This window comes from Gallus gallus, chromosome 2 (genome assembly GCF_016699485.2).
Source record: "Gallus gallus isolate bGalGal1 chromosome 2, bGalGal1.mat.broiler.GRCg7b, whole genome shotgun sequence".
NCBI lineage: Eukaryota > Metazoa > Chordata > Aves > Galliformes > Phasianidae > Gallus > Gallus gallus.
This window is the reverse complement of record NC_052533.1, coordinates 44,762,179-44,778,758: the sequence shown is the minus strand read 5'-3', so window position 1 is coordinate 44,778,758 and position 16,580 is coordinate 44,762,179. Positions and strand designations below refer to the sequence as shown.

Here is a 16,580-nt window from a genome sequence, read left to right as displayed (position 1 = left end):
ACTGGCCGTGGTTGGTTTGTGGTAATTTGTTATGACTTGGCACTGATTTCATGATGAAGTCTTCTCTTTCATGCTTGACAGCATTTTTCCTTACCACATAGTTAATAGAACCAGCGGCCAGCTACTCTGCAACACTTAGAAACATCATCCCATTTCATTTTGAAAAGTTAAAGCTGAAAGGGAGTTTTACTACCATTGACTATTACAACTTCAGAAACTCATTTAAAAAATCTAAAGCTACCATGTACCTGACACCAGCCAAAAGTTACACCACAAAGTACCCTCAAGTATTCTCACGTCTCCCTTCCTAAAAATGCACGGAGCTGGAACTTTCCAAACATTTTTTAAACTGATCAGAACAAACTCATGAAAAGTCAACTAACTTTGTTCACTAGTGAAGGATTAAAACCATAGAATTCACTTTGTCGTGTCTTTTCCAGTGTTACATCATGATAAATGCCAGAGAACATGCTCTGAGTGGCAAATCACTTCAGAACCACACATTTTAATGTCAAATAAGTGCATCACTCAGCTAATAAAAAAAAAAACATTGCTTTCTTGCTATTTGCAGCTGCCCAGCAATTGGTACTGTCATTTCTGAATGTCCGGGCCCAAATACTGCCTCAGGGTTCTTTGAAATACTAATGGACTACTTTCAGCGTAATTCAGACTAAATCCCAGAGATCACTCCTAAAAGCACTCTGAGCAGTTCCTACATCCCATTCAGGATTACAGCAAAAGAACCACTATTAGCTGGCAATGCAGAAGCTTGTGGTCAAGATATTTTTCATGAGACTTAAATTTTCGTATGACTTCAAACCACTTTTTTTTTTTCTTTTTATAGGAAGGTAACCCTGCAACAGTTTGGTATTCCACTTCTGATTCATTATTATTTGTTTTAGAACTTCCTAAGACTTGCTTTTCAGTTTAGTTGCTAAGAAAGCTTTTACAGAAGACAAAACAAATGCTCGGCTTCACAACCTCTGAAAGAATATAACTGTAAACTTTTGCCTCTGTACAGCAACCGCAAAAAAAAACCCACAGTATTACAAGTTTATTAAAAAAAAACACAACAGTTCTTGGAATATCTGTGGAGGCCATTGATCTGCTAGGGCAAGCTAAAGGTCTGTAAGGCTTGCCCAGCAAAAGCACACTGCTGCAAGCCATATGCAAACCAGAGTAACAAGTTCATGGAAACACAGTCCGAGACTCTGAAAGGCTGAGGAGGCCTCGCCGTTTCTTCCTCACACAATCAGAGGGAAATACTCTCCATCAGCCTTGGGAATTAGCACAACTGTCAAGATATAAGGCCCTTGTTAAGAGCAGCTGTGACACTGTAGAGCACCTGCATGGACACTGCCATGTCACACAGCAGCCAACACATGAGCTGCGTTCACCACAGCATAAACTCACTTGAGGCTCATAACTAATTCCCATCCTTTTCCAGGAAACATCTTGTCTGAAACCACGGTACTCGAGAGAGAAGCCATGAAATCAGGTTTTCTAATTGATTTTTTTTTTTTAATAAACTATAGAAGAACAAGGTAACATTTCAACTGAACTCATGATAGCTGCATGCTCAAAAGCAGATACAGACACGTCTCTGGGTTTTTCTGTTCTCTTGAAAAAAAGGAAACACAGTCATGTGAAAGCTGAAAGTAACGCACAGGTTTCTATACATATTCAACTGACAGCAGACTAAAGCAAACTAACACAATTGGAAAAATGTTTTAACAGTGATTTCAGATCTATGAAATTTAAACGTAAATTTCAGTTTTAGGAATCCCTATGCTGAACAGGTTACATTTTATACAGCATTAAAATTCTGTAAATTGAGGCACTAGAAACAAACTTATTACAGTTACCCAAAAGCATCTGATGTACAAACGGAATAATCTACAGGCAATAGTGTACTAGAAATATAGAACTCAAATGGTGGCATTAGACTTGCGCTTGCTCACATCAACACAGTGAAATTAGTGGAAAACTGCTGGTTTTTTTTTCCCAGTTGAGTAAAATCAGGTTCTGATTGTTGGTTCAAATCAGTCCCCTTCCTAGCTTTTTCTCATTAGCCTTGCTTGCCTCTTATGCGTTATTACAAAAAAAGAAGTTTGAGAAGTTCCCATGCCACCCCATGCAGCCATTTGTAAAAGGAAATGCAAAGCACTCATTTTCATGCACTGTTGTATCTATGGTGCTGTATTCCCCTATTCCATCATTTCCGCCCACATCACTGAGCTTCTACAGGACTAATACATTTATTTTTAATTAGATACTCATGGTCTGAAGGAGGAGTACTTTACACCTTTTGATTTGCATTTTCTGTAGGGGACAGGGAGCATAAAAGACAATTAGTCTTCACAAAGTAATTAGAGTGATCTCATAGCAAGAACTCGAGACAAAGAAAGGAGCTCATATGGATACGTATGCTGCTTTCTTTTAAGTGGAAGAGTCTTCAAGACCTAGCAAGGTTTCCACTCAGATGCTACAAAAACTGGAACCCTCTAAACCTCTACATTAAAATATACCTTGCTATTTTAATCAGGCACTTAAATAGAAAAATAAAAGTAGTAACACTTAACATAGTTTTGTGGTAGCTATTCTGTACGGCCAGAACATCTTGAATGAAGCACTCAAGAAATGAACTGCCCCCCAGAACCAAGTAACACGTCAGAAGGGCTAAAAGGAAGAGAGTCTTGTACTACACAAACAAGTTTAAAAGAGGTTGAAACATGCTTAGCAAATATTTGGTAGAAGCCATTAACCACAACCTTAGATTCTTCATTATCTAATGTAAAATGTAATGCAAGGTTGTTAGTCCATTGAGAAGATGGATCCAAAAGTAAATACTATACAAGCTATAATTTGCAAGATGATTTTTTTTACCCACAAAAACAAACAAACAAAACCAGTTTCTCCACCAATTACAAACTCCCTGAGGGAATGCATTACATTTTGAGGGGATGGAGGGAAAAATCATATAAAAACAATCTAGAAAACTCCAACAATCAGTAGCTGCCCTATGTTAAGTCATTACACATTTCTGATCAACTTTTCTCAGAAAAACATGGGTTATATACCAACCAACCACTGCTCCTCTAACAAGGACCTTGATTCAACTCCCTTCTTTTAAAAAGGGTTCTTGAGATGAGAGCAACCGTTATTTTAAAGTGGTAATCAGCACTTTTTAATCCAATGCACTTCAAAAGGTACATGATTCTACCCGCACGACTTTATCTAGTTTGTATCTAAAATGGTTAGTTACAGACTGTCACCAAAAAAAAAAAAGCTCAAGAAGAGGTTGAAATTCAATGGTAAGGCTAAGCACTTGAAATTGGTTTGTGTTATGGTCAAGAGTAAGTCAAGGGATAAATGGAAGAATCTAAAAGAGACAATACATCACAATACATTTTTCTGGTAATGAAAATGCTAAATATTTAAACTGTTCTTATGCAATTTATTTTTAACCAATGATTTACAAGGTCTTGATTATTAGACAAAATAGCATATTTTAACTAAACTCAAAAAAAAATACAAACCAATAGAGTATAGAAGGAAAGGCTATATAGTTTCATAGAATATATCACACCCAGTGCAAGCACTGCTTCATTTTTCTCATCTGATCCCATTTGTTATTTATAGGATTTGTGCCAAGAAACATTTTGGGCTAGCCAACATGTAGTGTAGAGTTTTCAGACCACTGAACTAGGTTCTAATTCTGGCATTGCTCTACAGTCTATACTGCTGCACTTGATCTCATTGTTTAGTGTAATCAAAAACCCATCTAGACATTTTTGAGCAGTTAACAATAAACAAGAGTTATAGACTGCATACAGTTCAGTATGGTACATTAACGGAAGCTAAAGTTTTAGTACGCTTATTGCAAATTTCTCCAAGATTTTTAACAAGCAGAGTTTCTTCGCAGATATATTATTGCTGTGGGAAATAAGGCTGTTGAGGAAAAGGGTATCCAGGTTGCTGAGGTGCTGGATATGGTGGTTGTCCAGGGTTCTGAAATACAGGTGATGGGGCATACGGCAGATTATACTGGCCATACATGTATGGATTATAGCCTATTGGCATTGGCATTTGGCAATACCTGTGTCAAGAAAAAAAACATACCATAGTTGTAAAACACTGCTTATGTCAATTTGCAAATAATATCATATAACTCATTAATAGACAAAAAGACATGGAATCACTACAAATGCTTTCTTTTCATGTTTCTTTATGTGCAGCAGAAAGTGTAAGTTTTGTCCTTAAAAGGCAACTTTTAAGGACAAAATAAAAAGAGGTATAATGCATGGAATAGAAATGCATACAGAAGGTAGAGGAAAGTAACCTGCTGGAACTTGATCTAAATTGATTTTTTGTGTGTTTAATATCATTGTCTATATTTTAACATTTTAAGAGTCTGCTTCTGAAAGAGACAGCAGTGCCTCAGAATCCTTGTGACAACTTCAGAAGGATGAAAAAAGCACGCTACACAAATGGAATTTATTCTGTATATTGTAATCTTCAGTGAGATAACAGGAATTGTAAAATGATATGCCAACACTTAGGAGATAAACACCAACTAATTATGGGAGGAATGGCGATGGTCCACAAACCATAGTTAAGTACCTATCTCCCTCTCCCTTATAACAGGAAAGTGTTAAAATAAAAATCCCCTCAACCAAAGTGAACCCCCCCACAAATGCTATGTGCAAATAATTCTAGCAAGAATTGCACAATTGAAACTGAATAAACATCATGCTGAGAATATTAAACACATCTAAAATGATAATAGATTTAAATACATCACAAGTAACAAACAAGTGCTTTTAGACTGTGTTAACATTCCACAACATAAGAATTCCAGTACTCCCGTAACATACCCTGGGTAACCTGGATAAGTTGGGTAAGGAGGTCCCTGTGCCTGTGAAGGCGCAGTGCTTGATGCACTGGCTCCTGGAGCTGGAGTAGGAGCAGCAGGAGTAGGAGCAGAAGGAGGTGCTGCAGCTGTTCCAGAGGGTGCTGATGCAGAAGGGGAACTGCTTGCTGCAGAAATCACTGGTGGTGGTGGCCGTGCTGGTGGCTGTGGTTTAGTACCCTAAAAGAAGATCAGTCAAATCAAAGCTTCTTTCAGGAAGCCATAGAATCAAAACTTATGGTTATGTGTTTGGCTTATTTCTTTTTTTTTTTTAAATAGATATTCTATATTTACTTTACATAGATGATAATGCAAAGCAATAAACATTTAATTTCAGACATATACATTATTAACACCAGCAGGATATAATACACCTTCCTGTAAAATTTTTAGATTCTCTCCTCCGTTTTATTTAAATACTTTTAAAAATCCTACAGTACATTAAGGAACAATATATGTAAGGTTATAGATCAGCGTAGAGTTCAAAGAACTGACCTACTTTCAACCCACTAATTCTGTAACATATTTACCACCATGGTTCTGGGTGCTGGAGTGGGAGTCGATGAAGCAGCAGGCTTACTTCCTCCAGCTGGCGTGGTCTGATAAGTAGGCAGAGGAATAGAGGGTGCACTGGGCTCCCGAGCAATGCTTTGTTGCAAATCTCTATTAAAAACAGACAAGCATACATATAAGCTTTAAAAAAAAAAAAAGTGTATAACAACTTGAAAAAAAAAACCTAAACATAGTATTTAAAGCTTAATCAGTGAGCTAGCTCAAACAATTTGGCGTCTGTATCACTTTCATCACAGAAAATCTTCCAGCAAAACCTTTGATTAAATGTTATATTTATTTTCTAATATATCTTTATGTTCCAAGTCAATATTTGGTATAGATCATGACTCCTGGACACTACTTTGATAAGATAAAAGGAAGTGTTGGCATCATGTTTAGCTTCCACTAAATAGTGAAATTTTATAGTCAGTTCATCATGAAAATTCTGAGGAAGTAGATCAAAGCTACGTATTCAGATGAACGTAGTATATTTCTCAGTGCAAAAAATACAAGACTTGAGATTTAGTGGATTCTCCAAAACACATTAGGATGCACTTAAAGTTGGAAAAAATTTTGCATAACAAAAGTGATGGATGAGATACATAACAATATGCAGCAGCGAGCACATCGTACCTGGCATTCTGAAACAAAAGGCAGGTGAGACTGACAAAAGCATATGGTTTAGGTAGCAAGAATTACATAGCCTGCAGAGGTGAGCTCCAGAGAACAAAACTGGCAGCTTGATTTGTAGGGACAAAAAAACAACTCAAATAAATCATCTTCACAGTTTCTCTGGGAACTATAGGGAAAAGCTGGAAATATTGTCTTGATGAACTGTTAGATAAATGTATGTATGTGTCAAACTATTTGTAGCTGACAGTGGAATAACTTTTCAACATCATTATGCTGGAACTATCAAAACTAATCTTAACATCTTAGAAGATGATGTAACTCAGGGAAGGAATTCACCATTTTTATTCTTAAAATTACACAGCAGAGATTGCTGGCTTACAGAGAAGCGGTAAGCCTCATGGTCAAGCGTGTATTTTGGCACCCAGTGACCAAACATCAACTGTAAAGCTTATAACACCACCTAAATGAGACACCGGATCAACAAATTAATTTTCAGTAAGTGAAGGCATAGCCCACAGCCAATATTTGACTTTAACGGAGGAACACAGTGCTCACCACCCTAGTTTAATCACTCAAACTGACAAATACATTTGGTATCAAATACCACAGGCATCCCAAATCTGATTGTCTATGACTGACAAGAGTTTGTCAGTGAGCAGGTCATGTATGAGGCAGTAAATATAAAGCTTTAACACTGACTGTTAACATATAAGAGATGTAGAAATATTAAGAACTAAGCCTTCATTAGGCACTTTAGAGTTTCTGAACTCCATTTGTGTATGAAGGGGGGAAAAATGGAGGTGAAAGGAGATGGAAGGGGTTGTATATAGTTGCTAAGAATTTCTTTAAAAGCACAACATCCAAGTGACAAAAAGCAGTTTTAAAAAGGATGAGGTTAGAAAAGGTATAATTTGAGGGCTGAGCATCTTATTCATGACATGGTACTTGCACAAAACAACTGTATTTTCACCAACTGAAACTTTACTAATTAGCCTTTTTTATAATAGGCTATGTGCTTTGCCGAAGACAGGTGAAAATAGAAAGTATTTTCAATTACCCTCTCCTCTCAAGCCAAGTGCCTAAAAATTACATTTTAAGCATACTGTACTAGCCTGGTCACATGCGTGGGACCTTGACAACATCAAAATGTTGTCCTTCATGTAAATGAAACAAAATGTACTTGCCTTCCTTCAGCAGTAAGGGCAACGTGCACAATCTAAACAATAATAAAGGAACAGACTGGATCATAGATGGAACATCTATGTCTTTCCCTCCACTTTACTGAGGGGCACGAATGACAATTAGATACTAAAGCATTCAGCTGATGTCCCAAACTAAGATAACAGCCGGGGTAAGGAACAAAAATCAAAACTTGTTCAAAAGGAAAAAAATGATTACCAGATGCAGGCAAAAAAAAAAAAAAAGCAGTACAATAAAATCATGCTAAGATGAAAAAGATTCATGCTAAATTGTATAAGGGAACCGGAGAACAGAATTCAAAGCAGAATTTACCATTTATTTATTCTATTTCTTTTGTGGTTTTGAATTTCAAGAAAAGAGTGGGGTTAATGTGTAAAGCAAAGCAGCAGCAAAAGGAAGGATGTGTGTGGACTACCTCACGTCATCAAGTACCACAATACATTTGTCTCCAATGATTATTTTCTGATAAATGCTTCACAATTTCTACAACAAATGAAATATTTAAAATCTTACTTGAGCAGTTCATCTCTTTCAGTCTTGCGAGCAAAGACAATGTCACTGCATTTGTTTTGGAACTTCAGAAGGATTTCTGTCAGCTCATTGTAAAACTAGTAACAAAAATTAAACATGCTCAACAAAGAGTTTCAAGTTCCACAGTAGCCTTTTTCTACACACCGACTGTCATAGGCATTATGCTACTACGCTGATCACAGCCTCCCATCCCAGCAGAAGGTGCAGCTGCATTTTATACTTTTTGCAAAAGCACATACTAGTCAGCTACAGCCCGTGTCTGTAATATCATCCAATTGCATGTAATCAATATTAGAACATATAAATAATTCAAAACAATTTAAAAAATCCATTTAAAATAGAACAAAACTTGGATCGCTGTCAGTTGATTATTAAGTGGGGTTTTCTGTTGTTTCTTTTTTAAATTATTGACTTATTATTTTACCACCTTCAGTCAGTTCCATGCATTTGATTTCTTTTTTAGCATTTCATTTATTTTTTTTTTCTTTATCCTCTAGAAGGTTATCAATTCAATAAACTAGCAAAAGTACTTAACATTAAAGCAGCAGGAGGACTAGATCAAGAAAGTGGGCTGAATAAAACCCTCCTCCCACCTTTTCTCATGTATATATTAGCAGTATATAAAACATGAATTTGATAAGGTGATTAATTACCACAGAATAAATTCCCCAGATAAAACAGGTTATGTGGGTAATTCAGCGTTAGTCAGTCCACTGTAATTAATAGCTTTTCCCATTTTAATATAAACCAACAGTCAGAAAGGTCACTTTCCAGAGAGGAACATGTGCAAAACAATCAACATTCAAGCAACTCACTGTCCTCACTTCTGCAGTAAAATCCTCCAAAACATACCTCCCACTTCACATAACCACAAAGTTTATGATTTTTGACTCACATCTCACTGAGTAAATAAAATATTCTTCCAATTCTTTCAGTATTACTGTACCTTTGTGCCTTCTTTTAAATTGGCTAGGAGTTCCACGAAGTTGTCATTTGCTACAGCTAAGTTCTTCAAAACTTCTTCTCTCAAATTAGATTCATTGTTTGATTGTTTCATCTTTGAAAAGTCCTGATGTGCATTCTTAAAAGGAGGAAGGGAAAAAATGAGCAGTGAAAACAACACAGCCTGGTTCCATGTAAGCTTCTATATCTTCTGTTTTTAGTTTTACTCAGTGCTTCTACCCTCTTTACCCAACATCCACCTTGATCACCTTCCAGCCACACAGTGTACTTCCTGACATGCACTGACTGCCAAGTGCAGTGGCTATTTCAGAATTATGTATGTATTGACTAGCTGGCAGTAGGTAACAGCTAATTATCTGTTCTGTTTTGGTTGGCCTCCAGATAATTCTTTAGCTCCTACCATAGACACTCCTTCAGAGGATATACTAATTAGGCTCTTTCTGCTGCATTGATATTCATGAAATCATACTGAGTGCTAGTATATTTCAGAAGCTCTACCTCAAATTTGGTTGACATTGGCAAGCTATTAAAAGGCCAGCAAAGTGGAAAACTGATGGAAGGATCACCATCTCATTTCTTTGGGAAAAATCAGACATAAAAGACTACTTCAGCTGCCAGAAGCAGCCAAACTTCAATTCCAGGACACTCAAGCATCTAAGTAATATCCAGCAAGATTTTTAGAAGTATCTACATTAAGAAATATATGAATGTAAAAAGCCTGTCAAACAGGGCCATATGGTCATTAAGAAATAACTTTTTCCTTTTTGAAGAGTTTCTTATTTATATCCTTCCAAGTGCCAGTTGCAGTCAGAAGCTGCAAGTAATCTTGCATGCAAACAGGCACCATGATTACTCAAACAGCTGTTCTTACTTGACTAAGCACCAGGACTTCCTCTTCTGTCAGCAACCCATCTCTAGTGTTAGTGACAAATTAAGGTTAAGATTATAATTCACGCTTTGAGAAATTCTCATTTTTTTTTTCACTCTGAGCTTCACAGATGCTGGAAATGAAGCAGACTGTAAAGAGCAACAAGGAATAAACCAAAACTTGCTTCAGAGAGAAAAAAAAAAATGTCTTCTAGCAGACAGCAAAGACCGATCTCCTGTTATCTCACAAATGGCTATCAAGACAGGATGATGGGGTGAGGAAAAAGAAAATTAAATCAACCCAAAACCTCTTACACATGGATAAATTTCTTCAAGGCAAAACAGTCTGCATTACTGGGCTAAAGACAGTCCAAGTGAATTTACACTGGAACTCTGGCAGCGTTCACTAGAAATCTGTTTTTCTTTCCAGCTATTTCTCAGTGATCATATGAGTAAAGGAGTATCAGCTGGTCTACAATAAGAGTCCACAGCAAAACAGAATAGAAAGAAAAGTGAGATTTCTACAGCACTGGAAATGTTAAAGAATTGTTACTGCTTATGTTGAGAGTAAGGAAGATGTTAGAAGATATATAAAGAAGACAAGCTATTGCACCTGAATGTTTTTGAGAAGTTCTTCTTGCTTTTTCAGGGATTCCTGCACTTTCTGTGTGTAACTTCCATAAATTCTGTCCAACTCTGTCACAGAGATAGCCTCCTCATTTATAGCACCATCCTGTGCAAGTGCAGTCAGGAATTTATTTGTCATGTCAAAATTCACAGATTTTAGGTCATTTTCCAGTTGTTCTCTCTCCTTTTTGACTTCATCCAGACTAGCCAGCAAAGTTTTTAATACATTAACGACCTAGGCAATAAAATTGTCAGAAATTAGTATGTTTAGAAGAATTACTGCAGAAGTAATACTGTATTTATTTTCTATATTGCACTCTTCACTGTTAGCACCAGCAACGTTACTGCATGAGCTTTTGTTTATGTGTTTAAAATGACATCTTAAGGATACATGATTAAGGACAAAACACAAAGAAACAAGCAAGTTCAAGCATTCCTTAAGCTGTCTTCTCTTCTACAGATTTGCTTCCACTAATTTGAGGCAAATCCACAGATTTGCCTCAGCACTCCCCTACACAGCCCTGTAAGAAAGTACACATCTAGTACTGCTCCTCTTACAAGTTTGTCAACCACTTCTGCTGTACTTAACAACCAAACTTGCTTACAGTAAGCATAAAATATACTTCAGCAGATTTTGCACAAAACAAAGTATAGAAAGCATTTTTTAAGTGCTATCCCTTGTATTAATTGTGACTAAACAAGAGCTGCTAAGGAACAGCTTACACATCAGTTTACTTGAGTATACTTGGTTAGTTGAATAATCGTTCTATACAAAATAGAGACTAATTTCCCTGCGTTACCTCGCTCCCTTGTAATGTTTTTGCTGGGTTGGCAGAAGGAATGGCTGCATTGAGTTCTGCTTCTGGCTTACACAGAAGTGCAATGGTATCTCGGTGAGACTGATAGCCTTCTCTAACTTGTCCATCTGCTTGCACAGCTTTATTCAAGATATTATGGAAGTTGGCTCCCTCTGGTGGTGGGAAGAAAAAATGTTAATATTTCAAAACTTGTCTTGCACCAGGCTATACATACAAAACACAAGACAATGCTTTTATGACTTAAAACAAAGTTGTAAGTTTCATTTAGAAACAGTACACAAACAAGGCAGCTATATCAATTATCCAGAGAGGCATATGAGAGCATTTTAAACACTCAATTTGAACCACTCCAATTTTAAAGCCTGTACAACTTTGCTTAACTAAGGTACTGGTGGCAGTCCCTTGCTACCTTCCCAACAATACACATCAAGAACAGAAAGCCTGCTATGGTGATGATTGTAAGTATTATGACAAACTGCTAAAAAACAAGCTACACAAATCAAAGAAAAAACACCTTAAGAAATAATAATTTTTAAAAGCTAACATACAAAGAAAGAAGTACTAAATTAAAAGACCCACTTAAGTGGTAGCTGAAAATAAGTTCTTAGAAGGGTGGCCATTTTTTGTTATATACAATTTTGTACATTAGCACATACGATCACTCCAGGGATGATGAAGCATCCAAAAATTCTCTGCCATAACATCAACTCTCAACTCCAAATAGTAGTACAGATTGCCATAAGGATATTTTAGCACACAGTCTCCTAAATTGAGATTTATCTTTAAAGATGATATAACACAATATGTAAAAAGCTATTTTAGTTTACATAAGAATGGACATTTCAGAACATCCCTTGGATTCAAGTCAAGAAGTATGAACTTTACCTGCCCTTAAAGGTTTATAGAGATCATTGGATGGTGTTCGCTGCCAACGTTCTTTGAATTTTGTTCGGAGTTCATTGTCCGTAGTTTCTTCCTCATCTAATAACCGCAGTGACTGAAAGAGTTAGAAGTGTATATGCGTTACAATGCCTTGTAAACATGAAATACCTACAAAGCATACAGCTGTTTTAAGAGAGAAAAAGAACACACGTATCTTCCATAAATATAATTTACAAATAGAAAAGGATATATAAGGCATAAATGATCCATGTTTTTACAGAATGTTCCCCCGCTTCTCCTGCCTTGATGTTAAAACCAAATACTTGTGTGGGCGTTCACTTACATGACAGTGCAGTTTTTGCATACATGGACTAAACATTTAAAGTGCTATTACAAGCATCATTTTTAGTGCTCCCATAAGCACTGTGATTTTAAGGAGCTATTCAAGTTACAAGCATTTTGGCTAACCACGCACACCTTGATACCAGCATTTAAAGAAAACAAATTAGATGGCTGTGTTTAAGGAAGTTTTAGTGTTAGCAGTTGTTGAGCTTACTTCATCTAAGATTTCTTTGTTCCTTTGTAGCAGTTCAGGTAGATCTTTGATCAGCTGATCAATAGTCTGAACTCCTCCTTGTTCAATCACAGCCTTAGACTTGTTCAAAATAGACTGAGGAACAGTATCACCAGACACATCTTCTATAGCAGCCGGAAGATTGAGGGAAGCCAACACTCTGAAAGAGTCAACATGTTATATAGAACCTTGTCTGCAGCGTTAACGTAATTTTATCCTATAAATTGCATTGCTATTCAAATAAACATTCACACAGTCAATAAAAGGATGGAAACATAGTATTTAAGATGCCAAAAAGGCCAAAGTGAACTTATGAACTTATTTGTGGAATATACTTCACAAAAAAAACCCTCCTTCGAAGCTCTTAAAAGCTGAACACATCCTAGACTCCCAGCTTCTAAGAAATATGGCACATATTTTCAGTAGCAACTACCTGGTAGATAAATTACCAACTGCCTTGAGTTACATTCTTATTTTCCAGCTTTGTAAGGTTCATTATTATTATTTAAAAAAAAAAATCTTTGGAGGTGGGGGTGGTGAGGAAATGATGTAGAGTATCATTGGTTCAGTTAAGCTGACCATTGAAACGTGAAAATCCCTCTAGATTAATGATAGTGGATTTCTTTCAGAGCAAGTGCCAGACTCTTAAAAACTGAGAAGATTGAAGAAAATAAAATAACATTAGTTCTTTCGTTACTTTTAGCCTTAATACCTGCAGACAAGTAGTGCTCAACACCCCCTGCTGGACTTTAAGTTTGCTAGCCTACTACACAGCAATAAAAAAAACTTCACTGTAATCTGGAGACATACAGGGCACAAGGCAATTAGTATTTAGAGGGTGTTCCATAACTTCTCTTGAAGAAGTTAAGAAGCAGCCATACTTACCCATTTGCCAAATTTGTGGCTTCTCTCATCTGGGCGATTAGCCTGTTTACTAGGTCTGCTTTTCTCTGGTTATAAACACTCACAGATTGCTGAACTTGCAAGGGAACCATCTTCTCAAACAGGTCTACAATGAAAGAAGTATAAATTACTGAAGTTGTACTGCGAAGGCAAGAGTATGCAACCATCTTCACAGCTCATTAGTACAGGCTGTACTACAGAGATCTGATTTACATAGTTTCAGATACTTCTCCTCCAACTCCTTAAGGTGTGTTAGAATAAATTTCTGGAAGTCCTTATTGTAATGCATTAGATTTCCATCTAAGACTGAAATTGAGTTAAAATAATCTAAAAGCATTTCACTGACAACAATTGTAGGACTAAAAACCATACCTTCCTTAAGCCTTTTTTTTTTTTTAAACAAAGAAAAGGAAAGAGAGAAGACCATTTTTTGGAACCCCCTGCTCAGCCAAAATGGTATTTTTCAGCTTTAAGGAAGGCCAGCAACTAGGTTAGCAAAGACTGTATAATTTGATATTTTCCCCTGTATCACTGCTCTTTTGAAGTTATAAAGATTGGTTTAATATGGGGAAAAAAACACCTGCTGTGAAAAATCTTTAAGATAACATTGCAGATAATGACTTATATTGTGTTTTTTTCTTCCAGTACATTTTATCCTCAAGCAGAAAAACATCAAATTGGAAAAAGTAATACTTTCAAAGACACTGAGTGAACTTAATATAATTCAAAAGTAAACATTTACTTTTTCATGCCTCAAACAAGCTTTAGTGGCTATGCACATTTTACAAGGTAGCACCTGTGCTTGTTACCTGTGCTCAGCAAACTTCACTTACCAGTGAATTTCTGACTGAGGGGCACAGCAACTGGAGTAGACTTGACAAGGCTGGCTTTCCCAATGGGCTCCAAATCTTTCAGGTCAGGAACACGGTCATGATAAATGAAGTCATTATCTTTTTTGGCAGCTGTAAGCGCACGGTTGATTTTGTCAACCAAATCTTTAACATTTATATATTCATCATAACGAGATGCCACTGTTTTCACCAAGTCTGCTGCATGCTAGGAAATTAAAAGAGTTACAGTTAGAGAGAGAGAAAAGATACAGTTCTAATACATTAAAAAAAAAAGATTAGCTTCCCAGTTAATCAAGTGTCTTAACTGCCAAAGCATATGATTTATATTATTCTTCTTAATTAACTGGGATAATTTTTTTCCCCACATATCAAAAAAATTAGAAAATAATTGAAGTAGTTTATTTCAAAAAAAAAAAAATCAGTGGGCAAGTTAGTATCCCACAATAGCACAATAGCCTATGAATTCTCCAAATCCCATAGAAACGATCACAGGTCAAAGGCAGTAACAATTCAAAAAGCTGTTTGCAAAGGAAGTCACCATGTCATTTCCATGTCAATTTAAATTCAAAACTTGCTTTCACAGGTAACACAGAAATTTCTCAAATCTTGCTAACGTACATAGAAGAAGCAAAGCCAAAGTCCTGGTGTCCACACCTACCACTAATAGCTGTCTAACCTTGAGCTGAGAAGCTACAGAAGTGTTGCTGGAGTCCTACTGCAAATTAAATTAAAACACAAATGCTGCTGCCTCTTCACTTCTGTTTGCCAAAGCTACACACAGCCCTAAGATCTCCAACCTTCCTACACCCAATTCACTGCAGGAGAAATGCAAGACAAGACATTGACCTTAGGTGGTATTTGTTCCATCCTGATCACCTCTGTGTTGCAAATACATAAAACCAGCACACTAAGAGGCATTTTTAATCAAGGCCTATGTAAACTCACAGAAAGTCAAGAACTCAAGCTTCTGAGGATTGTACAGTAGAGGGTTGTAAAGAGCTGTATTAGAAATAAAACTGATGTTTGCTGAGACTTCTGCAAGAAATCACCCACCAGCAGTTCTTTTGCATCCCCCTCCTCCCTATTACTATAGTCTAACAGGCATTTGCCAGGAACAGGAAATGACAGGAGAAGAAACAGGCATGCATGCATCATATGAAATTCCAAGTTGAAATATATAACAAGTGTTCTTTTTCTCCTCAGCCTAATTTGATTTAGCTTAAAAAAAAAAAAAAGTAGCATTACTTTATAGCATCCAAATGTTTTCAAAAAAATATAAACAGAAAGGATAGCAAGTCTCTAGCTTAATAAAATAAGGCAGGACTTTGTTTACGAGGGTGGACAGTGATAGGACAAGGGGGAATGGTTTTAAACTGAGACTGGAGAGGGTTAGGTTACAGATTAGGAGGAAGTTTTTCCACACAGAGGGTGGTAATGCACTGGAACAGGTTGCCCAAGGAGGTTGTGGATGCCCCATCCCTGGAGGCATTCAAGGGCAGGCTGGATGTGGCTCTGGGCAGCCTGGTCTAGTGGTTGGTGATCCTGCACATAGCAGGGGGGTTGAAACTCGATGATCATTGTGGTCCTTTTCAACCCAGGCCATTCTACGTTATGATTCTGTGACTTTGTACGCTATTCATGATGCAGTACTGAAATAAGTAATAATGGCACACTTCCCTTTAGACTTCACAAAAAACATCTTAACTATCAAGCGTGAAGGGACACTTTTTGTAACAGAACACTATGTGAAATCACGGGCAGAAGCTTATTTATGATATAAATTAATAGTAAATCTGATATAGACAGATCTGTTAGTGGCAAACATTTAAAAAAAATTTAAGATTTTCTAGCAGTGGAATTCCAGAGAAAAGAGCTCTGCTAGGCAGATTTAGAACTCAAGAGAAAACAACAGGTATACCTTCATCCATCACCTAGTAACAGGGTCGTAAATATTTGCTATTAGAAGTGCATATAGGAACTTCATTGTTATACAAGCATAGAAAAAAAAATGTCAAGCTCCATACAGCACGAAAGAACGTGTAACTAACTTTTAAAATGTCAACACAATAACTCTGCATCTTATAACTTTCCTGTGTGCTAACAGAGCACATGGATCCCTAGATAAAATGGTACTTGCTATTTTCCTTTCTCAAGAACTAGAGGACTTGAAGAAAAGTGTTAATTTAAGGTATTTCTTCTATACTACCCTGAAATAGTGAGAAGACCTTACCCATTACTATATTATAACCAAGCCCCTCTGTACATCA

General features: G+C 36.7%; 1 protein-coding gene across 4 annotated transcripts in view; it reads right to left on the bottom strand.

The window, feature by feature from the left end:
• Positions 1 to 1,499: 1,499 nt before the first annotated feature.
• Positions 1,500 to 16,580, bottom strand: part of PDCD6IP (programmed cell death 6 interacting protein) — a 32,806-nt gene continuing 17,725 nt past the window's right edge. For 2 of the 4 annotated variants that reach the window (NM_001030993.2, XM_015281534.4), the window contains exons 8-18: positions 14,296 to 14,518; positions 13,445 to 13,568; positions 12,542 to 12,719; positions 11,989 to 12,100; positions 11,086 to 11,255; positions 10,272 to 10,520; positions 8,775 to 8,909; positions 7,811 to 7,905; positions 5,443 to 5,575; positions 4,878 to 5,092; positions 1,500 to 4,099 (exon numbers count right to left, since the gene is read on the bottom strand). In NM_001030993.2, coding sequence (NP_001026164.1) covers positions 3,931 to 4,099; positions 4,878 to 5,092; positions 5,443 to 5,575; positions 7,811 to 7,905; positions 8,775 to 8,909; positions 10,272 to 10,520; positions 11,086 to 11,255; positions 11,989 to 12,100; positions 12,542 to 12,719; positions 13,445 to 13,568; positions 14,296 to 14,518 — 1,803 coding nt within the window. In that variant the 3' untranslated portion in view covers positions 1,500 to 3,930. The remainder of the gene's footprint in view (positions 4,100 to 4,877; positions 5,093 to 5,442; positions 5,576 to 7,810; positions 7,906 to 8,774; positions 8,910 to 10,271; positions 10,521 to 11,085; positions 11,256 to 11,988; positions 12,101 to 12,541; positions 12,720 to 13,444; positions 13,569 to 14,295; positions 14,519 to 16,580) is intronic. The other 2 variants (XM_015281533.4, XM_040682928.2) reach the window with 1 other exon arrangement.